This window comes from Mytilus trossulus, chromosome 1 (genome assembly GCF_036588685.1).
Source record: "Mytilus trossulus isolate FHL-02 chromosome 1, PNRI_Mtr1.1.1.hap1, whole genome shotgun sequence".
Lineage (NCBI taxonomy): Eukaryota > Metazoa > Mollusca > Bivalvia > Mytilida > Mytilidae > Mytilus > Mytilus trossulus.
The window spans coordinates 105540246-105566100 of record NC_086373.1 but is presented as its reverse complement, the minus strand read 5'-3'; the positions used below and the strand labels follow the sequence as shown (position 1 = coordinate 105566100).

At 32.7% G+C, this 25855-nt stretch overlaps 1 protein-coding gene and 1 long non-coding RNA gene across 2 annotated transcripts in view; one reads left to right on the top strand and one right to left on the bottom strand.

Moving 5' to 3' along the window:
* Positions 1–25855, bottom strand: part of LOC134705600 (KICSTOR complex protein SZT2-like) — a 119541-nt gene that overhangs the window by 72267 nt on the left and 21419 nt on the right. Inside the window, exons 7-19 of the mRNA XM_063564325.1 lie at positions 21137–21284; positions 20543–20769; positions 19870–20012; positions 19189–19346; positions 18846–18942; positions 17364–17489; positions 16481–16636; positions 15871–15936; positions 11448–11651; positions 4643–4747; positions 3609–3926; positions 1508–1732; positions 795–873 (exon numbers count right to left, since the gene is read on the bottom strand). Of these exons, the coding sequence (XP_063420395.1) occupies positions 795–873; positions 1508–1732; positions 3609–3926; positions 4643–4747; positions 11448–11651; positions 15871–15936; positions 16481–16636; positions 17364–17489; positions 18846–18942; positions 19189–19346; positions 19870–20012; positions 20543–20769; positions 21137–21284 (2052 nt within the window). The remainder of the gene's footprint in view (positions 1–794; positions 874–1507; positions 1733–3608; positions 3927–4642; positions 4748–11447; positions 11652–15870; positions 15937–16480; positions 16637–17363; positions 17490–18845; positions 18943–19188; positions 19347–19869; positions 20013–20542; positions 20770–21136; positions 21285–25855) is intronic.
* LOC134695666 (uncharacterized) lies at positions 22553–24254 on the top strand. The gene is made up of 3 exons (XR_010102828.1): positions 22553–22692; positions 23351–23498; positions 24001–24254. It is a non-coding gene; the product is annotated as an uncharacterized LOC134695666 (long non-coding RNA).

Below are 25855 nucleotides of genomic sequence, written 5' to 3'. Positions count from 1 at the left end.
TTATCCATCCTGAATACGAATAAAAAGTCTTAAATAAATAACTTCAAGAATTTACTATTAATAAGATTATTAAAATAATAGAACTAAAAAATGTATAACACTTCTTGAATTAATGCCTTTTCTATCTTTCTTTCTTAATCTTGACCCTTAACATATTGATAAAATCCCTTGAAAACTTATCAGTGGTTAAAAAAGATTGTCTTATGTTTTTTTCTTTGTTGTTAAATACAGATTAATACATAAAAAAAACTTTTTTCAGGTTTAAAATTTTATTATAAATGTAATTATCTCCCCTAATAAACACTAAATTACTTCCCTTGAAATATAAATACACGTCAACTCAAATAGCTCTAACATTTTTGTCTAGGAATTCAACAGATACACCAAAAGGATTTGTATGGGGATATAAAAAGACCAATAATGTCAACTTATCATGCTATAATTATACTCAGTAAGGTGACATCATCACTTTACATTGTCTCATCCACAATTCATCTTTCAGAGTTAAGATAATATTTATTTATAAATCTTGCAAAAAGATTAAGACTTAAAATCAAGTAAGTCTTGAATTAAAGTTATCACTTTTAGTAGAGATCATCATTTAACTTTCTACTTTCACAATTTGACATAAATAAATCTATTGTGTAAAAATTCTATTAAACTGTTTCAATTCTTCCTCTACAAAAACTTTTTTTTTTTATAAATATCAGTAATACATCAAACATTCTTTGGTTGTCTATGCTTCATAAAGTGATATAAATTTTGAAAATTATTTCTGCCCTTTTAAAACTGACCTTCATGTTCACCTCTAAAACCATATTTACAATGCCTGAATTACTGGAGGCAAAATGGAAACCTTCTTGAAGCCGGATTCTACAAAAGCAAAGTTATCCTAGTCAATGACATGACTTTCTCTGCGTAAATGTTGAATTCACAATAGTTTCAATCAAGAAACGTACAGTTTTTCCTCAGCTGAATTATAGTTAAAGATTAACATATAAATAACTTCTGGTTTGTAAAGTATAAGCAACAATGTTTTCTTCTTTGAAAGGGTGATTGTTTTAATTTTTTTTATTTCAAATTTAATTGAATCCAGGCCTTTTTTTTAATGATTGTTTACCATAGTACTTTTGTTTATTATACAGAGAGGCTTCTTTTTTTTATATATTCATTTATCAATGCTTTTCCAGCATAAAGAAAAATAAGAATTGGATTCAAATATCTACATATACTGTGGATTCATTATTATTTTTGTGGATTGAGGAAAACTTTCTTCCTGGATATTTAATATTGTGGTTTTGTCAAACTCTACATACAAAGCCTATAGATATTTGCAATTCCTTGAATTCATGGTTCACATTTACCAACAAAACCCATGAAAATTGGTATCCAACGACTAATAATGAATCCAAAGTAACTGTAAAACTTCTAAATCAATTTAATATTTTCTTATAAATATAACCATGGTTTTTGTGCAAAGTAAAACTATTTTCCATTACAAACTTACTTGGATAAAGTTGACAAGATTTTGCCGATGGCCTGCATACTGATGTCCACCTTTCCACGCTTAACTGACCAGATCCATCTCTGGTGATGTAAGTACCGAGACAGTGTATTAAAGGCATTAGCTCTGGTAGCTTTGGTGACAATCTGTTGATCCGTCATGGAATGACCCTTGATGTACTTGGAGGGATCTTCTAGTTCTGTCATATCTGATGGCTTTCTTTCATAACTAAAATATTAGGGTATATATACTATGTAAATACAATTAGTTTTCATAGCTATTGCACTATTAAAAGGAAACACCTAATTTGATTAAAACATAACTTAACAAGAATGTGTCCATAGTACACGGAAGCCCAATCCGCACTATTTTCTGTGTTCATTGAACTGTGAAAATGGGATAAATTCTCTAACCTGGCATTAAAATCAAAAAGATTATATCAAAGTTTAAGAAAGTTATTAAATTTTAAAAACTTTAACCACAGAGTGAATGTAATGTTTCCCTGCAGAAAAACTAAGTCCATTTACAAGTAAAATATGGAAAAAATGGAATTTTATTTTTACAAAATTTACTTCTGGATACTATCTTATGATCATAAACAAGTGTCTATCCAATTTTGGTACAAACCCAGGATAGTTTAAGAAAGTTATTAAAATTTTAAAAACTTTAACCATAGAGTGAATGTAATGTTTCCCCGCAGAAAAAACCAAAGTCCATTTAAAAGTAAAATATGGAAAAAATGGATTTATTTTTTTACAAAATTTACTTCTGGATACTATCTTATGATCATAAACAAGCTTCTGTTCAAGTTTGGTACAAACCCAGGATAGTTTAAGAAAGTTATTAAATTTTAAAAACTTTAACCACAGAGTGAATGTAATGTTTCCCTGCAGAAAAACTAAGTCCATTTACAAGTAAAATATGGAAAAAATGGAATTATATTTTACAAAATTTACTTCTGGATACTATCTTATGATCATAAACAAGCGTCTGTCCAAGTTTGGTACAAACCCAGGATAGTTTAAGAAAGTTATTAAAATTTTAAAAACTTTAACCACAGAGAGAATGTAATGTTTCCCTGCAGAAAAAAACAAAGTCCATTTAAAAGTAAAATATGGAAAAAATGGATTTATTTTTTTACAAAATTTACTTCTGGATACTATCTTATGATCATAAACAAGCGTCTGTCCAAGTTTGGTAGAAATTCAGTATAGTTTAAGAAAGTTATTAAAATTTCAAAACTTTAACCACAGAGTGAATATTTGTGGATGCCGCCGCCGCTGACGACGACGGAATGTAGGATCGCTTAGTCTCGCTTTTTTGACTGAAGTCGAAGGCTCAACAATAATACCCATAAAGGAGCACAAGAATGAGCAGATTTACACACCTAGAGCCTATCATCTCTATAGGAGGAAATTGTTTACTGATTTAGAAGAGGCTTTTAAAAAGCAAAGTTTTGGTTCCTTTCCCAAATTCCTTTCAGTCCATCTTTAGTATCTGTAACCATATAAGTGTTGACATCAAAATTAATATGAATCTTTCTTCCATTGCATTACTTGGTGTTGTTCCAACCCAAAATATATGTTGCCTTGATGTTCGGTGGAGTTATACCTCTCTATATATGTTTCCAAATGTATACATAAGTTAAGTTACAATTCTTAATGAAGGTTCTGCAGTCCCCTTTTGTATACCAATTTAAGTTATTTGCTTTGGATCTGTGCCCTTGACCTTTCAAATGTCAACCTCAAAATAATTTTAAAGTGAAAAGTATAATTATGGCAATACATGCATCTTGTTAGATTCCTCTGTCTTTGTATCCATATTTCTATTATATGGACTTTTGTGTAGTGGTCAATTGACTATTTCATTGTCTTGTGTATGTGCATAATAAGGTTATCTTTAGCCAACTTAAAACAAAAGAAAAATGTGAATGGTTGAGATTTTGATGACAAGTTAAATTAAAGAATGTATAAATTAATATTGAATTAGTCTAATAATTACCTGTCAGATAAGGATTTGTTGTACATGTTTTGTTTAAATATATGATTTTGTTGACATATTAAAATAAATATTGTATAATTGACAGATTTTGTCTGACCATTACCTGATAAGGATTTGTTCTACGGGTTTTGTCAGTAAAATACAACAATTCTTTTCTGATCTCTCTAACTGTAAGGGGGGTCGATGTTCTATCACTGCTGGTTTGGCATCACTTTGTCCAGCCCGAGGTCTCTTGTTGCTGTCCACTTTCTGTGGGGCTCTGTGAGGGAACTTTAGATTTCTCAGTTTCTCTTTCAATTCACCAAGTGTTTTGTATCTATTTCGTCCTGATGTTCCAGCCAGAAAAGCACATCTCAGTACAATACAAGGTGGTTTTGATATTGATCGCATTAACAGGAAGGATGTTGGTTTCTCTGGATCCCTGTGTAAAATATACAAATAATACTTTATAAACTGCATTCTTTGTTAATTTTTCAACCACTAAGAACATGGAAGCCATGATTAAATCTTATATTTACATGTATTTCATTCCTAAGACTTTCTCCAACTTTCTCGTCATATCTTATTTCACACTAAAGGGAGTTCATTTCAATATAGACTTTGAGGGAAGCAGTCCATTTTCGAACATAACCTCTATAGCACTTTTTTGTGTTTGTCTACAGATTTATTTTCATAGTTTTATAATTACTAAATATCAAAATTTCAAATTGAAAATTTCAACTCCATATTTTTCTTTTAGAGTGCAAATTTGTATCTCCAATAAAAACTTGATCTATCATACTCAATTCTATCTGTTTCTGCCTTCTTTTTTTTACTCTTTTTTCAATTGAAAAACAAATAAGATAAATTTCTTTCTTATAATAATAGGAGCCATGTTTGGGACTGTCTCCACTGCAGTAAGTTTGTAACACAATGTCACATAGACTTTGTAATACAGAAGAATTTTTGATACTGGTATTCTTTTCTACTTATATTAATTCTGACCTTTCAATTTTGTATAAGCGTTATCTTGCATATAGTCAGCCAAGGTATACTTCATGTCTTTTAAAGTTTACTTTATCAATTGAAACAGTATATTTAGCACCAACTATACTAACAGCTAGATATATATAGTTCCTAAACAGATATAATACTAACTTTCCCAGTAATTTAACATAAGACAATCCCTCTATCAGTATGAATGAAGACCACTCTCTCAGTAGAGTTGTTAGAGTAGGGAATGCCTGTCTACATTGTACAATACTAACAGATACAGTGACTTATCAGATACAAAACTAACTTTCCCAGTAATTTAACATAAGACAAGTGTAATGAATGCCTGTCTACATTGTACAATACTAACAGATACAGTGACTTAACAGATACAAAACTAACTTTCCCAGTAATTTAACATAAGACAATCCCTCTATCAGTATGAATGAAGACCACTTTCTCAGTAGAGTTGTTAGTGTAGTAAATGCCTGCCTACACTGTACAATACTAACAGATACAGTGACTTAAGAGATACAATACTGACTTTCCCAGTAATTTAACATAAGACAATCCCTCTATCAGTATGAATGAAGACCACTCTCTCAGTAGAGTTGTTAGTGTAGCGAATGCCTGCCTACATTGTACAATACTAACAGATACAGTGACTTAACAGATACAATACTAACTTTTCCAGTAATTTAACATAAGACAATCCCTCTATCAGTATGAATGAAGACCACTCTCTCAGTAGAGTTGTTAGTGTAGCGAATGCCTGCCTACATTGTACAATACTAACAGATACAGTGACTTAACAGATACAATACTAACTTTTCCAGTAATTTAACATAAGACAATCCCTCTATCAGTATGAATGAAGACCACTCTCTCAGTAGAGTTGTTAGTGTAGCGAATGCCTGCCTACACTGTACAATACTAACAGATACAATACTAAAATATACAGTGACTTAAAGACAAATCCCTCTATTGTTTATGCGCATATACCAGCGCAACAGTACTATTCCGTCAGCGTTTTATGACGTCGTGGTTTCCGCGAACTCGAAACGTTAATGAGAGTTATTCCTCTTTGAGCCGATTGAGAGTGACAAACGTTTTGAGTAGATTTTCCGAGAAGAAAATGAAAATTGTTTTTATACAATAGACATGTTCCAGAATTGGATATATAAATTAATTATGTGAATTAAGTGTATCTGAAACAAACAACAAAACAGAAAATCATAAAATATATGAATAAAAAGAGAGTCAACTATATATATACAGCAAACTAACAACTGTTAAGAAACGAAACAAAAATCTGGATACTCGACAACAAGATGGAGGGGGATGGGACCTTTATCGGGACTCCGGGATCGGGTGTTTTAAGCTCGGGATTTCGAGATCCGGGAATCCTTTTTAACTTTACTTTATTTGACTTCGGGACCTCGGGATTTCGATTTTTTTAAGTCCGGGATTTCGGGATTGGCCAATCATATTATAATATAAAAATAATTTCCATAATTTGCTACGTGTATGGATTTATATGTTCTATAGAGACAATCTCTTTGGTAGCCTAGGTTTAAAATTGTATTTATATTTCCACAAATCATTAAGAAAATACGAAAATCATCAATCATGTCATCAAAATTCAATGTATCTATAGAACTAGAAACCTTATGTACCTATATGGATATGGCAAATTGCACATACGTATTTTGAATGTGTAAGGCGATTACATTTTTACACAAATATAATATTCAGATTTCTGATAAGCACCAACAAATCAGTAACCCAACGACGCATACGTGTAAAATAAAGTCCATCTAGAGAAGTTAACATTTATGCTTCTAACGTTGTAGGTTTTTGTATTTGACCACTCCTGAGTATGATCCAATTTGCCAAATTTTATATTTATGTACTAGGTGTGCAATTTTTATGTACTAGGTGCGCAATTTTTATGTACTAGGTGCGCAATTTTTATATAAAAAAACCAACATAATCCTGCCTGTGTTTAAAAGTTGTCGGAAGGAAGAATTAAAGAGGAATGCATATGAAAAAAGAATGTGTCCAAAGTACACGGATGCCCAACTCACACTATCATTTTCCATGTTCAATGGACAGTGATATTGGGTAAAATAATCTAATTTGGCATTAAAATTAGAAAGATCATGTCATAAGCTTCATGTTTACTAAGTTTCAAGTTGATTGGACTTCAGCTTCATAAAAAAACTACCGTGACAAAAATCTTTAACCTGAAACTTGCACTTTCATTTTCTATGTTCAGGGGGCCTTGAAATTGGGATCAAAAGTCAAATTTGGTCTTAAAATTAGAAAGATCATATCATAAGCAACAAGAACATCAAAAACTACCTTGACCAAAAACTTTAACCTGAAGCGGGACAGACGGACGGACGGACGTACGGACAGACCAGAAAACATAATGCCCCTCTTCTAGTCTATCATAGGTGGGGCATAAACAATCAATAGTTGATTTGAGAAAAAAAGTCGGACTAGGTTCCATTCATAATCACGATATGACAACTGTATAAGTATACTTAGGCTGAGTTTCTAGCAATATGACGGAATATTTTGATATAATAGATGCCTATGGATGAATGATGAAAACAGTAGTAATGTTAAATAGACCCCGTTAACACTTGCACGAAATTGAGTCGATCTTTTAAGAGCATCTCTCATTTACGATCTTTTTAGAACTTGTGATTTTAATTCAGTATACCGTGATTGCAATCCTAAAATAATCGGTCATTTCGTTAAAAAAAAACTCGTAGTAAATAGAATAAGGAAATATTTGGTTCATTAGATGTGCTTCTGCATGTATTAATTATCTTTTTGATTAATATGTCATAAGTCCTTTTAAAAACAAAGAAATGTCAGAATAATTTTACTTATAACGGTCATTTTGTTTGAAGATGAGGAATTTACAGAAAATAATAAAAAAAAAAGAATAATAATGAATAAATACAATTGAAATAATCGTTTTTAAAATGTGCACCGATTAACACCTGTATAGTTAGCGAATACGGAACGAATAAGTAACGGTATCAGTCGAGCACTGAAACGGGTCCTGTCCAAGGTCAAGAGCTTGTAATTACGTTGTTGTCGTTAACGTGTTACATATTTGTTTTTCATTTATATATTTTTTGTTCATAAATTAAGCCGTTATTTTCTCGTTTGAATTGTTTTTCATTTGTCATTTCTGGAACTTTTATAGCTTTATATGCATTATGAGATTTGCTCATTGTTGAAGGCCGTACGGTGACCTATTATAAATAGTTCCTGTGTCAATTGGTCTCTTGTGGAAATTTGTAATATTTGCTATCATATCTTTATCTTTTAGAAAAATGACGCAAATACACGACGTATACATTTTTTTTATCTTCATGTTCTGTCAAATCATTTGAGTATACGGATGAAACTCTGAAATCAGTTACTTATAAGAATATATTAAACTGACCATGCGCAGATTTATTTTCATATCTACATAAAACATTTTGAATTGTAGATCGATTTATCTAAGCGTTTAAACTTAAATAAAGATCAAGGTTGCGTTCAATATCGTAGCGGCTACATATATAGGGCTACGTAGATTTATGACTTTTTGACATGTAGCTAGCCTAGCTGCTACATAGATATTGATTGCAGCTAGCCTAGCTACTCGTTCATAAGATCAAAATCTATACTTCATAGCCGCTACGATATTAAACGGAACCCGGTTCATAAAAAAATCAATCTTTTTAAAACTACATTTGGAAGTGGTATTCTTAAGTCCGACCTTTCCGAGTCATATTTGCAATATCGGCTCCTCAATCTTTATTTTTAGGGGTCTAAGATTTATATTGATTTTAAGTTATTATCATCATAATAAAAAGGAACAACATTCTTAACCGCGAAATTAGAATTCATGATATCGAAAGCAAAGGTCTGTCTTGTCTTTCAGATATACTTTGACTGAACTATGAAATGATATAACAAATGTTTTCACTATTTTAAGGAGAATTTCTGTTCAACACATAAGCACTATAAATAAGTTGAATAGAAGCATAATCCATTCGCGTGTACATTTGTTCAACGCATTATTTTCCAACCACCGCATTTATATTACGTGTCTGTGAAACTGACTAAAAACTAAGAACTATCATGTGTAAATTAATATGCATTAATAGTAGTTGAAAACAAACGAAAACATAACAGCAAATAAAGAGAACTGTGTTGTCCGTAATTTGTATAGAAATAACGCCCAAAACCGGCGGAACGCCTTTCGACGTTATATTAGAATTGGCGCAATGTATTCCCGCCATTTCAAATTGTTAACCCTTTTGTAGAAATGTCTGTTTTTCCATTCCGGTGACCCCATCGTTTTATTTCATGATTTTATCTAGAAATAAATAATGCATATTCTGTTGAATACTCATCGAGAAATTATTGGTCAATTTTTATTAAACATCATTCTTTTATAGTTATTTCACAATAAATAAAGGCGGGAAAATTATTATAGCAACTTATCGCTATTATTTTCCCCTCAGAAATAGGTTATATTATTAAAATAGTTTGTATTAACAACTTGGTTAGCAGAACAAAAAAGTTTTTTGGGAAACCAACTTTTAAAAAAAATATTACACTGCTATTGACTAGAGGTCCCGATTTCCAAATTCCATGAAAAAGACGGCGTTCTAAATCGAAAACGAGGTCGGTGACCCCATTTTTTAATTTGCTTATTTTGAATCTTTTACCTAACCTAAAGTAAATATAAAATATAAAGAAGATATTATTGGTAGATCTGAATAGAAGGATTTGTCTTTAAGAGATACAATACTGACTTTCCCAGTAATTTAACAAAAGACAATCCCTCTATCAGTATGAATGAAGACCACTCTCTCAGTAGAGTTGTCAGTGTAGTAAATGCCTGCCTACACTGTACAATACTAAAATATACAGTGACTTAAGAAATACAAAACTAACTTTCCCAGTAATTTCACATAAGAAAAGCCCTCTAGACCAGTATGAATGAAGACCACTTTCTCAGTAGAGTTGTCAGTGTAGTGAATGCCTGCCTACACTGTACAATACTAACAGATACAGTGACTTAAGAGATACAATACTAACTTTCCCATTGACTTAAGAGATACAATACTAACTTTCCCATTGACTTAAGAGATACAATACTAACTTTCCCAGTAATTTAACATAAGACAATCCCTCTATCAGTATGAATGAAGACCACTCTCTCAGTAGAGTTGTCAGTGTAGCGAATGCCTGCCTACACTGTACAATACTAACAGATACAGTGACTTAAGAGATACAATACTAAATTTCCCAGTAATTTAACATAAGACAATCCCTCTATCAGTATGAATGAAAACCACTTTCTCAGTAGAGTTGTTAGAGTAGGGAATGCCTGCCTACACTGTACAATACTAACAGATACAGTGACTTAAGAGATACAATACTAAATTTCCCAGTAATTTAACATAAGACAATCCCTCTATCAGTATGAATGAAAACCACTTTCTCAGTAGAGTTGTCAGTGTAGTAAATGCCTGCCTACACTGTACAATACTAAAATATACAGTGACTTAAGAAATACAAAACTAACTTTCCCAGTAATTTCACATAAGAAAAGCCCTCTAGACCAGTATGAATGAAGACCACTTTTTCAGTAGAGTTGTCAGTGTAGTGAATGCCTGCCTACACTGTACAATACTAACAGATACAGTGACTTAAGAGATACAATACTAACTTTCCCATTGACTTAAGAGATACAATACTAACTTTCCCAGTAATTTAACATAAGACAATCCCTCTATCAGTATGAATGAAGACCACTCTCTCAGTAGAGTTGTTAGTGTAGCGAATGCCTGCCTACACTGTACAATACTAACAGATACAGTGACTTAAGAGATACAATACTAAATTTCCCAGTAATTTAACATAAGACAATCCCTCTATCAGTATGAATGAAAACCACTTTCTCAGTAGAGTTGTCAGTGTAGTAAATGCCTGCCTACACTGTACAATACTAACAGATACAATACTAAAATATACAGTGACTTAAGAGATACAATACTGACTTTCCCAGTAATTTAACATAAGACAATCCCTCTATCAGTATGAATGAAGACCACTCTCTCAGTAGAGTTGTCAGTGTAGCGAATGCCTGCCTACACTGTACAAAACTAACAGATACAATACTAAAATATACAGTGACTTAAGAGATACAATACTGACTTTCCCAGTAATTTAACATAAGACAATCCCTCTATCAGTATGAATGAAGACCACTTTCTCAGTAGAGTTGTCAGTGTAGTGAATGCCTGCCTACACTGTACAATACTAACAGATACAGTGACTTAAGAGATACAATACTAACTTTCCCAGTAATTTAACATAAGACAATCCCTCTATCAGTATGAATGAAGACCACTTTCTCAGTAGAGTTGTCAGTGTAGCGAATGCCTGCCTACACTGTACAAAACTAACAGATACAATACTAAAATATACAGTGACTTAAGAGATACAATACTGACTTTCCCAGTAATTTAACATAAGACAATCCCTCTATCAGTATGAATGAAGACCACTTTCTCAGTAGAGTTGTAAGTGTAGCGAATGCCTGCCTACACTGTACAATACTAAAATATACAGTGACTTAAGAGATACAATACTAAAATATACAGTGACTTAACAGATACAATATACTAACAGATAGTGTGACTTAAAAGATACAATACTAACTTTCCCAGTAATTTAACATAAGACAATCCCTCTATCAGTATGAATGAAGACCACTCTCTCAGTAGAGTTGTTAGTGTAGCGAATGCCTGCCTACACTGTACAATACTAACAGATACAATACTAAAATATACAGTGACTTAAGAGATACAATACTAAAATATACAGTGACTTAACAGATACAATATACTAACAGATAGTGTGACTTAAAAGATACAATACTAACTTTCCCAGTAATTTAACATAAGACAATCCCTCTATCAGTATGAATGAAGACCACTCTCTCAGTAGAGTTGTCAGTGTAGCGAATGCCTGCCTACACTGTACAATGTTAAATCTGCCTGTAGTATGGGGTATCTGTAGACATTTAGGTAGAGGAACATCATGCTCTAATACCATCTCTATTCTATGGCTGTGCATCCATTTTTGCCTACAATTAAATCATTCATAGAATCTGTCAACACTATATTGCTTGATAAAACAATTCAAGAAGGGAAATATGTGGTTTAATTATTTTTCTTGCTAGAAAATATGGTAAAGGAGTAACTATAGCACACTATTGCTTAAAAGATCATGCAAATTTTCACTTCTAATGGTTTAAAAAGAATCACTATAGTTAATATATAAACTAGAGGCTCTAAAGAGCCTGTGTCGCTCACCTTGGTTTTTGTGAATATTAAACAAAGGACGTAGATGGATTCATGACAAAATTGTGTTTTGGTGATGGTGATGTGTTTGTTCATCTTACTTTACTGAACATTCTAACTGCTTACAATTATCTCTATCTATAATTAACTTGGCCTAGTAGTTTCAGAGAAGATTTTTGTAAATGATTACTAAGATTAACGAAAAATGGTTAAAACTTGACTATAAAGGGCAATAATCTTAAAGGGGTAAACTGACAATTTCGGTCATGTTGACTTATTTATAGATCTTACTTTGCCAACATTTATTGTATTTTAAAGTTTATCTCTATCTATAATAATATTCAAGATAATAACCAAAAACAGCAAAATTTCCTTAAAATTACCATTTCAGGGGCAGCAACCCAACAACAGGTTGTCTGATTCATCTGAAAATTTCAGGGCAGATATATTTTTACTTTATAAACAATTTTACTTCATGTCACATTTGCTTTAAATGCTTAGGTTTTTGAGTTATAAGCCAAAAACTGAATTTTACCCCTATGTTCTACTTTTAGCCATGGCGGCCATCATGGTAAGTTGACCGGGTCACGCCACACATTTTTAAAACTAAATACCCAAATGATGATTGTGGCCAAGTTTGGTTTAATTTGGCCACGTATTATCAGAGGAGAAGATTTTTGTAAAAGATAACTAAGATTTACAACTAGAGGCTCCAAAGAGCCTGTGTCGCTCACCTTGGTCTATGTGAATATTAAACAAAGGAAGCAGATGGATTCATGACAAAATTGTGTTTTGGTGATGGTGATGTGTTTGTAAATCTTACTTTACTAGTCTTGCTGCTTACATTTATCTCTATCTATAATGAACTTGGCCCAGTAGTTTCAGTGGAAAATGTTAATAAAAATTTACAAATTTTATGAAAATTGTTAAAAATTGACTATAAAGGACAATAACTCCTTAGGGGGTCAATTGACAATTTCGGTCATGTTGACTTATTTGTAAATCTTACTTTGCTGAACATAATTGCTGTTTACAGTTTATCTCTATCTATAATAAAATTTAAGATAATAACCAAAAACAGCAAAATTTCCTTAAAATTACCGATTCAGGGGCAGCAACCCAACAATGGGTTGTCAGATTCATCTGAAAATTATAGGGCAGATAGATCTTGATCTGATTAATAATTTTACCCCGTGTCAGATTTGCTCTAAATGCTTTGGTTTTGAGTTATAAGCCAAAAACTGCATTTTACCCCTATGTTCTATTTTTAGCTGTGGCGGCCATCTTGATTTGAAAGTCAGGTCACCGGACACATTTTTAAAACAAGATACCCCAAAGATGATGATTGCCAAGTCTGGATTAATTTGGCCCAGTAGTTTCAGAGGAGAAGATTTTTGTAAAAGATAACTAAGATTTACGAAAAATGGTTAAAAATTGACTATAAAGGGCAATAACTCCTAAACGGGTCAACTGACCATTTCGGTCATGTTGACTTATTTGTAAATCCTACTTTACTTAACATTATTGCTGTTTACAGTTTATCTCTATCTATAATAATATTCAAGATAATAACCAAAAACTGCAAAATTTCCACAAAATTACCAATTCAGGGGCAGCAACCCAACAACGGGTTGACCGATTCATCTGAAAATTTCAGGGCAGATAGATCTTGACCTGATAAACATTTTTACCCCATGTCAGATTTCCTCTAAATGCTTTGGTTTTTGAGTTATAAGCCAAAAACTGCATTTTACCCCTATGTTCTATTTTTTGCCGTGGCGGCCATCTTGGTTGGATGACCGGGTCACGCCACACATTTTTTAAACTAGATACCCCAATGATGATTGTGGCCAAGTTTGGTTCAATTTGGCCCAGCAGTTTTAGAGGAGAAGATTTTTGTAAAAGATAACTAAGATTTACGAAAAATGGTTAAAAATTGACTATAAAGTGCAATTACTCCTAAACGGGTCAACTGACCATTTCGGTCATGTTGACTTATTTGTAAATCCTACTTTACTAAACATTATTGCTGTTTACAGTTTATCTCTATCTATAATAATATTCAAGATAATAACCAAAAACTGCAAAATTTCCACAAAATTACCAATTCAGGGGCAGCAACCCAACAACTGGTTGACCGATTCATCTGAAAATTTCAGGGCAGATAGATCTTGACCTGATAAACATTTTTACCCCATGTCAGATTTCCTCTAAATGCTTTGGTTTTTGAGTTATAAGCCAAAAACTGCATTTTACCCCTATGTTCTATTTTTAGCCGTGGCGGCCATCTTGGTTGGTTGACCGGGTCACGCCACACATTTTTTAAACTAGATACCCCAATGATGATTGTGGCCAAGTTTGGTTCAATTTGGCCCAGTAGTTTCAGAGGAGAAGATTTTTGTAAAAGTTAACGACGACGGACGACGGACGCCGGACGCAAAGTGATGGGAAAAGCTCACTTGGCCCTTCGGGCCAGGTGAGCTAAAAAATTGTTAAAAATTGACTTTAAAGGGAAATAACTCCTAAAGGGGTCAACTGACGATTTCGGTCATGTTAACTTATTTGTAAATCTTACTTTGCTGAACATTATTGCTGTTTACAGTTTATCTCTATCTATAATAATATTCAAGATAATAACCAAAAACGGGAAAATTTCCTTAAAATTACCAATTTAGGGGCAGCAACCCAACAACAGGTTGTCCGATTCACCTGAAAAATTCAGGGCAGATAGATTTTGACCTGATGAACATGTTTACCCCATGTCAGATTTGCTCTAAATGCTTTGGTTTTTGAGTTATAAGCCAAAAACTGCATTTTACCCCTATGTTCTATTTTAAGCCGTGGCGGCCATCTTGGTTGGTTGACGGGGTCACGCCACACAATTTCTAAACAAGATACCCTAATGATGATTATGGCCAAGTTTGCATTAATTTGGCCCAGCAGTTTCAGAGGAGAAGATTTTTGTAAAAGATAACTAAGATCTACAAAAAATGGTTAAAAATTAACTATAAAGGGCAATAACTCCTAAAGGGGTCATTTGACCATTTCCGTCATGTTAACTTATTTGTAAATCTTACTTTGCTGAACATTATTGCTGTTTACAGTTTATCTCTATCTATAATAATATTCAAGATAATAACCAAAAACAGCAAAATTTCCTTAAAATTACCAATTTAGGGGCAGCAACCCAACAACTGGTTGTCTGATTCATCTGAAAATTTCAGGGCAGATAGATCTTGACCTGATGAACATTTATACCCCATGTCAGATTTGCTCTAAATGCTTTGGTTTTTGAGTTATAAGCCAAAAACTGCATTTTACCCCTATGTTCTATTTTTAGCCGTGGCGGCCATCTTGATTGGTTGGCGGGGTCACGCCACACAATTTCTAAACTAGATACCCCAATGATGATTATGGCCAAGTTTGGATTAATTTGGCCCAGCAGTTTCAGAGGAGAAGATTTTTGTAAAAGTTAACGACGCCGGATGCAGGACGACGACGGACGCTGGACGCCAAGTGATGAGAAAAGCTCACTTGGCCCTTCAGGCCAGGTGAGCTAAAAAGAGATGTGGTATGATTGCCAATGAGACAACTATCCACAAAAGACCAAAATGACAAAGACATTAACAACTATAGGGGACCGTACGGCCTTCAACAGTCTATTAATATTATGCCAATTACGCGAAATCTGACTTTATAATATATGGCATATAAGATGTCAAAAAGTCATTACACAGAATCAACATTGAAATCAAAAATGAACCTCAAGATATAGAGTGAACATGATTTTAAGACACATTGAAGGTCTACAATGTTAAAATAAGTTGGTGAACTTGTCTTTAAAGCTAATGATATCCAATTTCAAATTGCTTGCTTAACACCTTCTGATACAGGCAAAACAATCAACAACAAGTTCCAGGGAGAGAGCAAGATACATGGGAGATACATTTTCCTCGCAGAGAGAGGAGAGCTCCTGCCAAAGATTGGCCTAATAAAACATACCAAATTTTTATATCTAAATTTACAACAGGGTTCCAGAATGATGCAAACTGATTTAAAGCTGTATCCCTGAAAAATAAAAAAAAATCATTTTAATTAATGCTTTCTATGATATTTAACTCTATATATAGGCAACAGATCACTTATAATGTATATCCTCCACATTTTTTAGATTGACTCTAATTTCTTATCCCATTTACTATCAGTGTTGCTTCAATAACTGTCAATTTCATGATATTTTTCTTCTATATTTAAATAAATGTAGACTTGAAGTAAACATCAATAGGACTCAATAACACAAATTTACAAGACAACAAAGGGAAATGTAAAGACTATGCTGAAAACTCAAAACATCTCCACAGCAAATAATATATATATGTTTTTCATAAATTGTTTTGTTATAAATTAGGCCATTAATTTTTCAAATTAATTGTTTCATATTTTTCATGACATGGCCTTTTATAGCCAACCATGCAGTGATGGTACATATCTAAAAAAATATTGATTTGGTATAACCAACTCCCAACTTATATGTGCATATGATTAACCAAGACATTCATACTGGACTTAAATACCTACATTAGTTTTAATAAAAGGTATATACATGACATACTTAGTATTGTGTTGACTGTTGAGTTCTGGATTGTAAGAACTTGGAGGCAGGAAGAACACTGGAATACCATTAGCAATGCTGCTGATTAATTTATAATGCACTGGACTGGAACCAAAGGACTGTAGATGTACCAACAGCTGGTCAGCTTGACATAAACTGTAAATTAATTGGTGTATATTGTACTGTGGATTCATTATTATTCGTTGGATACCAATTTTCGTGGATTTCGTGGGTACAGGTAAACCACAAAATTAAATGTTCAATGAATGACACAGTTTCTATAGGCTTGTATGCAGATATTAGCAAAACCACGAAATTACATATCCACGAACATACAATTTTCCCCTTATCGTCGAAAATTGGTACCCACGAAAATAAATGAATCCACAGTATATCATAACAATCATCATTATATCATCATTGATGGTTAAAACATTCCACAGATATTTTTAAATTTTTAGCCATGGTGGCCATGTTTGTTGATGGTTCAAAACTTTGGATACAATTAATAAACTAGAAACTCTAAGGAATATTCAGTAAAAATTTGGAAGTTCTTGGCTAAGTAGTTTCAAAGAAGAAGTTTTTTGAAAAAGTAATAGACACATGAAAAAATGTTAAAAAAATAAATGTTTAAATGGCAATAACTCCTATATTTGTTTAATTGAAGGGTCAGTTATAGTTTCAAATATTGAATAGAAATTACATATAAAATGTACAAATTACATTATCCCCACATACACCTCATGGTGTACTGGGGTACTTCAGGGTGTTAAAATATCCTTATCTACAGATATGAACGTAGATAACTTATAATATAACATGTTCTGAAGGTGAGCATATTGTCAAATTTTCAATTTGAGTTATATTTATACATATGACTCACCTTTGCAATGCCATCCAGAAGTTTTTAACATTTGTAGTCCTCAGTACCCCTCTACGTGTAGAACATGTGATGTCATGTAGAAAATCGTAACTCCCTTCTATCATAATCTCTACCTGAGTTTGTCTCCTGAAATATAATATCACCAAATTATCAAAAATGAATGAATTAATTCTTTTTATGTAAAAAACATTTTTTTTCTACTTATACAGTATAACATTAATATAACCATTCAACTGGTGCTTTTCCAATGAAAAAAATTGACCACATGAAGCAAATATCTTCATGTCATAATGTCCATGACACTTTTTAACCCGATTGACCCAATGTCAACTGGGGCAGTTCATAGAAATTAGAAAGTTGTCTACTGTAAACCACTGCTTTTTCAAGTGAACTACATTATTTTTTTGGGCATTGTATTACATTAACAAAATTATTCTATGTTTTGTAGTAATACTGTTGACAATACTCTAATTGAAAAGCATTGCATGAAATCATATTCGTATGAGTTTATTATACAGGAATTCTATGGAAAACAAGCTTTCTGTGAGTATTGCATGGCAATACATAGTCCCCTACCAGTAAGAAATTCATTATATTGGAACATAATTCTAACTTCACCTGTAAAATATATAATAAATATCAAGTCCAATATCTTCAAGCATGACAAAAAAAGTGTTGAAAGCTGATTATTTAAGTGAATTTTGTAAGACTAAGTCCAAGGACCATAACTCTGCACAAAAACTTTAATTCAGTACAAAATTCAAACTTGATCTGTAACTTGTCATTATTAAACAACTTTTCAATTTATGAAGGTACATATATCAAAACACCAACAAACTGTGAAATTGATCTGTGTTTGGTGGTAACAAGCATTCAGGATAAAAGTTTGATAGCTAAAAGTGCTGAAATGAATACTTTAGTAATTTTCTAATTAAAATGGGAAATAACTTTAAAACTGGTTGACAGTTATACCACACCACTCAAATTTGAACTTCAATACAACATTGGGACATACAAGGGTACAGGTCAATGAAGGATTTGTCATGGAAAGCATATCCTTACAGGCCTTCACATAATTCAAAGAATCTTAAACTGGAAGTAGGAGTCAAAAAGGCATGTAAAGTACATACATCTCATGTCTCATCACTGTTAAGTTTCAGGCAAAATATGAGGTCATTCTATTTACTTTAGTAGTTCAGATGTTCTTAAGGGTAGTGTGATGAAAAATGTATTAAATAACCTTTAGAAGTTCATTAACATTTTGTAAAACTTAAAGTATCAGCAAACAGATTGTACAAAAAAGTAGATATCTGATGGATCCCAAAAGTAGCCAACAATTACAACTCATCACTGTTAAGCTTCTGACAAAATATGAATTCATACTGTGATGTAGATTTTAAGAAAATCTTTGGTGGATGAACAGAAATGCTTATAAGTATAATATAAATATTTAATATTTAAACTATTCAATGTTTTACTTACTTAGAAGGATCTAATGGCCATGAGGCTGTTGCATAATATTCTATTTTAGCATACTCTCTCCATGGTAACACTAATCTCACTTCAATCTGGGTACCTCCTACAAAGACAAAAAAAGTACAAAGTACATAAAAAGCTAAAAGATGTGGAACATGATCTTCAAACTATTCATCGAAATTACAAACATTCTACAAATAAAGTCTGTCATAAGATACCTTTGTAGTTTTTAGGATTGTTAGGTGCTGTGTCATTGATACAAACTCCCAAGTCCTTATTTTGTGATTGTGCTTATAATAGTTGAAATCCTTGAATTATCCTTGAATTATGTTCGTTAAAAAATAAATACCTTTAGTTATTGAGACATCTTTAATAGTGTAGCCTTCTCGTAGTCGCACAGATAACACACTATTTAATGTAGTGTTCAATTTCATGTCCTTGTGTTTCTTTCTGATAATTGGGTTCACCACACTGCTTGGACCTACTTTTATTGGATGGGCTAGGATCCTACAAAATTATGAAAGTATATGAGCATGCTGTTCACAAATGTCATCGGACAACGTCGACAAGGACACATAAAATGACGTCAAGATAGCATTGTATAAAATCAATAACTATCTTTTTGTGGTATTGATCCTTCTGGTAAAGTTCATAGAGATCCATACAAATAAACCAAAGTTAATATCTTGAGACCAAATATGTCCACGGACAAAGATTCCAACTACACTTACTACAACAAAGAGGACATCATCGTATCATACAAATTCAAATTTTTGCAATTGTTTAAAAACTTTTTTGATATAATACATGTCACAAAAGTACCAGCAAAACAAACAGAAATTATTGATTACTGAACACATATATTCATTAAATAGGCCTTTTTAATCACTACTTTTCAAAAAATCCTAGTTTTGTATATGCTCTTTTAGTTTTGGTAAAGTACATTTGACTTAAAAATAAATCTATAATAAGCATTTGTTTTGCAATAAATTATAAATCCTCTAAAATAGGAGCAAGGAAGTTGGTTTACTTGTTAATCAAGGCTGTAGGATGTACTGGGGTCTGCTGTATTCCATGGGCCAAATCATATCTGAAACCCTCTAATCCTCTTTGGAAACTCCATTGTAACAAGGCTTTATGGTAAACATTAGGCTGCTGGCTAGTATCTTTAGTCTAAAATAAAGAAAAGTCTTTGTTTAAACCTCATCAATTTTACAGGAATCTACATTAACATATATTACAATCATGATATTCTATGATGTTGTTCTTCTATTACTCTGAGTACAGGGCTCTTGAATCATACTTCTTAGAATTGTTTTAAAGCATAATCAGCTATAAAAGGCCCATAATGAATGGAAAACAAATAAATTATACAGCAACAAAGGGCAACAACTAAAATATGTTTACTGCTAGGGGTCTACTAGTTTTCCTTTGTTGCCTTATGAATGTCCTACATCTCTTTAGGGTCATATAAATGGTAATCTTTTTAATCAAAATGACAAACTACAGTAAAAAATTAGACCAAAAAAAACCAGCAATGACTAAGCTAGAGATATGACAGTCTGGAACATCCACTATGTTTCATTTTTATGAAGAGAAGATTTTTCTTCTGCTATCCTAAAATCCAAAACGTTCATTAAAAGAAATTATACAATCATGTAAATTATTGATCGTGTCAGGTTCAGTTTGTTTTTAATTCTTACTAAATCTGGACATGAAGAAAAGTAGGCTCCAAATGTAGCTGTTGATATGAATTGAAGTAATTCTACATGTGGTATATGTCCAAACTGAGCACGTGCACAATAAGTGTCACCCATCTTCAGGAATGAGCAGGCAATAGTACTGTTTCTTAATTGTGTCATCAGAGCATCAAATCTGTTTGAATCAGTAACTGTAACTCCTAAACTGCCATCCGTTACAACACATATACCTGAAACATATACATATATGTACATACAGAGGTAATACAGACCACTAAGGTATATATTTTCCTTGAATATCATCTGTGACAACACATAACTATTATAAAAAAAAAATTACAGGGAGATATATTTCTGCACTCCCAGCATTGCACAATAAATTTTTAAATCAGTTAAAGAAGACAAAAACAATTTTTGTACAGAATTGGTTTAATAAATAACATTTGCCTAAGAATTTGAAAAATATATACATACTCTAGAATTTCTAGCTAGTTAGAACTGAATTTTATAATACCATTACCTTTGAAAAATCAAAATATTTACCTACATTCGAATTTTTACGGTAAAACCTGTATCCCTATCAAAAAAAATGTTTACCTGCACTAGAATTTTCTGGTAAAAGTTGCAGAGCAAAGTATCCTTGTCTGAGAAGATTTATAATTCCAGCTTCTGGGTTCATAGGAATGTTAAAGCTATGTTGTCCACAAACTGTTTCTCCATCTGACACTTCTGTTAAATCTTCAGTCTAAAACATAATATCCTTTTATTACTGTGGATTCATTAATATTCGTTGGATACCAATTTTTGTGGATTTCGTTGGCACAGGAAAATCACGAATTCAAATGTTCAACGAAATACAAATTTTGTAAAGGAATGAGTATAGACTTTGCCAAAACCATGAAATTAAATATCCACGAATATGTCAAGTTTCTGCAAACCACGAAAATTGGTACCCACGAAAATAAATGAATCCACAGTAGTTAAATATCATCTACACTTTTCTTTTAAATTCATTTATGTCCTTTTTTTTGCTCTTTTTAAATTTTTTGTGATCTTGAAATGTTGACTAAATTTTAAACATTTTTATCAGAAATCTAAGTATGAAAATATTTTTATAATAGAAATTTGTCCTCTGTACATACTTTTCTGCCAAATGACTTAAACTCAACACCATTTGAATAAAAGCCCTGTAGTTTCCCTATAAAGTTAAGTGTTATATTGCTGTCATAGTATCTTAGTCAAGTTAGTGTTTTTTAGGATTGATGTTGACGGTTGACCTCAGATTGTTGGTAAAGTCCACTTGTTGAATTTAGTTACAACAGACTCAGAATGATTTGGAGCTTGGCATATGGTTACTTGTCAATTGCTAAACACCATATGAAAATATCTATACATGTATGGTTATTAGGATGAGCTTTCAATGTTTTCTTTTTGTTAGAATATAAAACCACACAACTGTAAATTAGAACACTTTTATAATACGTTCCCCTTCCATATACATTTGTACTATAAAAATATAAGCTACCGGTATTTATTTTATACACCCTAAAACCAATGATATTATAACATTCAATGATCGTCATGACTTCCATGTTTACACCTTTTTTATTAAAAGTAATACAGTGTCAAAACATTTACTCCACCAATGGTTGAATATCATCTCAGACAACAATATCATTAACTCGAATAATTCAAGCCCTTTCCGTGTCCGATTTTCTCCCACACTAGGGCTTGAACTCCTTATGATCATTGGTCGCGTCGCCTGCTCTCTGTGAGAGAGAGCCAATCAGCGGCGATCAGGATAATGAGTCTGCGCAACTGTCTTGTAATTGTCTTGCCAAGCACGTGTGGTCAATTAACACAAATCCGATACTAATTAATTAACATCAATTAACATTAAAATTCCCATGTTGCAAAGCGGTGTGAATTTTCCGGTTGACGGTCTTGATCGAGGAAGACGTTCAGGCGTTAATGTAGCCTTCGTAGATCAGCGGAATATAACGACTGAATGGCTCTGTTCCGCAATAGCAAATCCGGGGGTAGTTCCGTATACGTTCCGAAATTAGTATTCCGGTATAACTTCCGGGGCGTTCAACATCATCAGCAGCTAAGATGAACGCAGCATCCTCCACTATGTTCACGAAGAAAAAAAGGTAAGGCAGACATGAATAGCGTTATCTTACTTTAAGATTTATATTTGATATGTGATATGAGTGCCAAAGGCAACTAGAAGCCCAAATGCAAAATGACATGTTTTTTTTATTTAAAACTTTTTAAGCGTAACCGTACGTAGAAATTATTATAAATTAAGGAATGTATCTCCCTCATGCAAAGCTCTGATTCCTTTCACGGATTTGGCTATACTTTTTGGATCTTTTGAATTATAGCTCTTCATCTTTTATATATACTTTGGATTGCAAATATTTTGGCCACGAGCATCACTGAAGAGACATGTTTTGTCGAAATGCGCATCTGGTGCAAGAAAAATTGGTACCGTTAATTTTATTGTGTTAGTCAGTTACTGGCAGTAATACTGCACTTTAGTCAAGTGCTATAAATTGGGATGCCAACTTTTCTGCTAAAATGACAGAACTTTCAATCTATTGTGTACCTATCTGAACACATTTGACCCCCCCCCCCCCTTTCCAAAAAAAAGAAAGTAAGTTATATTAATACAATGAAAAAAAAATTGATAAAAATTATTTTAAAATTCTAACTGTCTGACAACATATCCAATTATATTACATTGATTGCTTAGAAATAAAATAATAAAATGACCTTTTTTATCATGTTTATTTTTATATTTTTCAGCACTGGAAAGAAATATTGTTGTGTCCCAGGATGCAGTCATACATCTGACAAGATAGGACCAGATGGAACAAAATTTATACTTCACCGTATTCCCATGTCAGAAAAAAAAGCCCATATTAAAAAACTGTGGATTCAGAGACTTAAAAATGTGAGGGCAAACTTAATTGTTAATGACAGTACAAGAGTTTGTAGTGCTCATTTTGATGGACCATTTGCACATGAATCAATTCCAACTATCTTTCCTTCTAAGCCAATGAAGAAGGTGACTACACGTCGTCCACTTTTTAGAAAAGAAGTCCATTCAGAAAATACAAATACTGACACAGCGGAGTTAGACGAAAATGAAAATATAAAAATACCAAACATTAGTATCATGAAGGATCTTAATATTGCCTCTGACATTGACAAAGTAAATACGTGTTCATTCAGGACAAGCTGTACACAAACTGAAATTACTACATTTACAACCAATGCAAGTACATGTACAACAACAGACAATATTGAGACAGATATCCAGATCCATTCTGTGAGTGTAGGCATTCAGACAGACTTGCCACAAATAAAAATTGAAAATGTGAAACATGATAATGCCAAAGTGAGATTTTACACTGGATTTGTTAATTTTAGTGTTTTTTGGATGTTCTTTTCAGTACTACTTAAACATGGAGCAGATAAGCTGAATTATTGGGAAGGAGAATCCCGATCCATGGGTGAAAAATCCTACCAACAAGAAGGAAATTTAAAACCAGGAAGAAAGCGCTTTTTAAGACCAATTGATGAATTCTTTATGGTTATGATGCGATTGCGACTAGGACTTCTGCAGGAACATTTAGCTGATATTTTTAGAGTGTCTGAATCCACTGTTTCTCGTATAATGAACACTTGGATTAACTTTCTATTTGATAATTGCAAATCATTAGTTACCTGGCCAACACGAGAACAAATAGTTTGTAACTTGCCAAAACTTTTCACTGGGCATCCAGATACAAGAATTGTGGTAGATTGCACTGAATTTTACATTGAAAAACCTTCATCATTAAAGGCTCAATGGATGACATGGTCTGAATACAAGCACTCTAACACCTTCAAGGTACTGATTGGTGTAACACCAAGTGGCATGGTAACTTTCATTTCTAGACTGTGGGGAGGAAATGTGTCAGATCGACACATTGTGCAACATGATGAATTTTTGCCAAAACTTAGCAAAGGGGATGTAATTATGGCTGATAAGGGCTTCACCGTAGAAGACCTGCTTCCAGCCGATGTGGGACTAAATATGCCATCAAGAGTCTCAACGAAGAAGCAGATGTCACACCTGGAATTTTTTAAAACCAATAGCATTGCTTCTGCAAGAATAGTTGTGGAAATGAAAATGGAGCAAATAAAAAACTATAATATACTAAACTCTCGTTTACCAATATCTGAGGCTCATTTATCAGAGCAAATGATTTTCATTTGTGCCGCATTTACAAATTTGTTGCCTCCACTTCTTAAATAAAACTGTTCATGTATTTTGCTTGCTAATCATGCCAATTTAACTTCCAAAATTTAAAACTTATTAAGACCAAATAATGGAAATTCCAAGATATTCATATATTTTGTATTTAATGGTTGTACATACACAGTGTCAGGGATGCAACATAATCAGTTGAAATTGTTGTATACATTTTTATACGACCGCAAATTTTGAAAAAAATTTCGTCGTATATTGCTATCACGTTGGCGTCGTCGTCGTCGTCGTCGTCGTCGTCGTCCGAATACTTTTAGTTTTCGCACTCTAACTTTAGTAAAAGTGAATAGAAATCTATGAAATTTTAACACAAGGTTTATGACCATTAAAGGAAGGCTGGTATTGATTTTGGGAGTTTTGGTCCCAATATTTTAGGAATTAGGGGCCAAAAAGGGCCCAAATAAGCATTTTCTTTGTTTTCGCACTATAACTTTAGTTTAAGTTAATAGAAATCTATGAAATTTTGACACAAGGTTTATGACCACAAAAGAAAGGTTGGGATTGATTTTGGGAGTTTTGGTTTCAACAGTTTAGGAATTAGGGTCCAAAAAAGGGTCCAAATAAGCATTATTCTTGGTTTTCGCACAATAACTTTAGTTAAAGTAAATAGAAATCAATGAAATGTAAACACAATGTTTATGACCACAAAAGGAAGGTTGGTATTGATTTTGGGAGTTTCTATCCCAACAGTTTAGGAATTAGGGGCCAAAAAGGGACCCAAATAAGCATTTTTCTTGGTTTTCGCACCATAGCGTTAGTATAAGTAAATAGAAATCTATGAAATTTAAACACAAGGTTTATGACTATAAAAGGAAGGTTGGTATTGATTTTGGGAGTTTTGGTCCCAACAGTTAAGGAAAAAGGGGCCCAAAGGGTCCAAAATTAAACTTTGTTTTGATTTCATCAAAATTGAATAATTGGGGTTCTTTAATATGCCGAATCTATCTGTGTATGTAGATTCTTAACTTTTGGTCCCGTTTTCAAATTGGTCTACA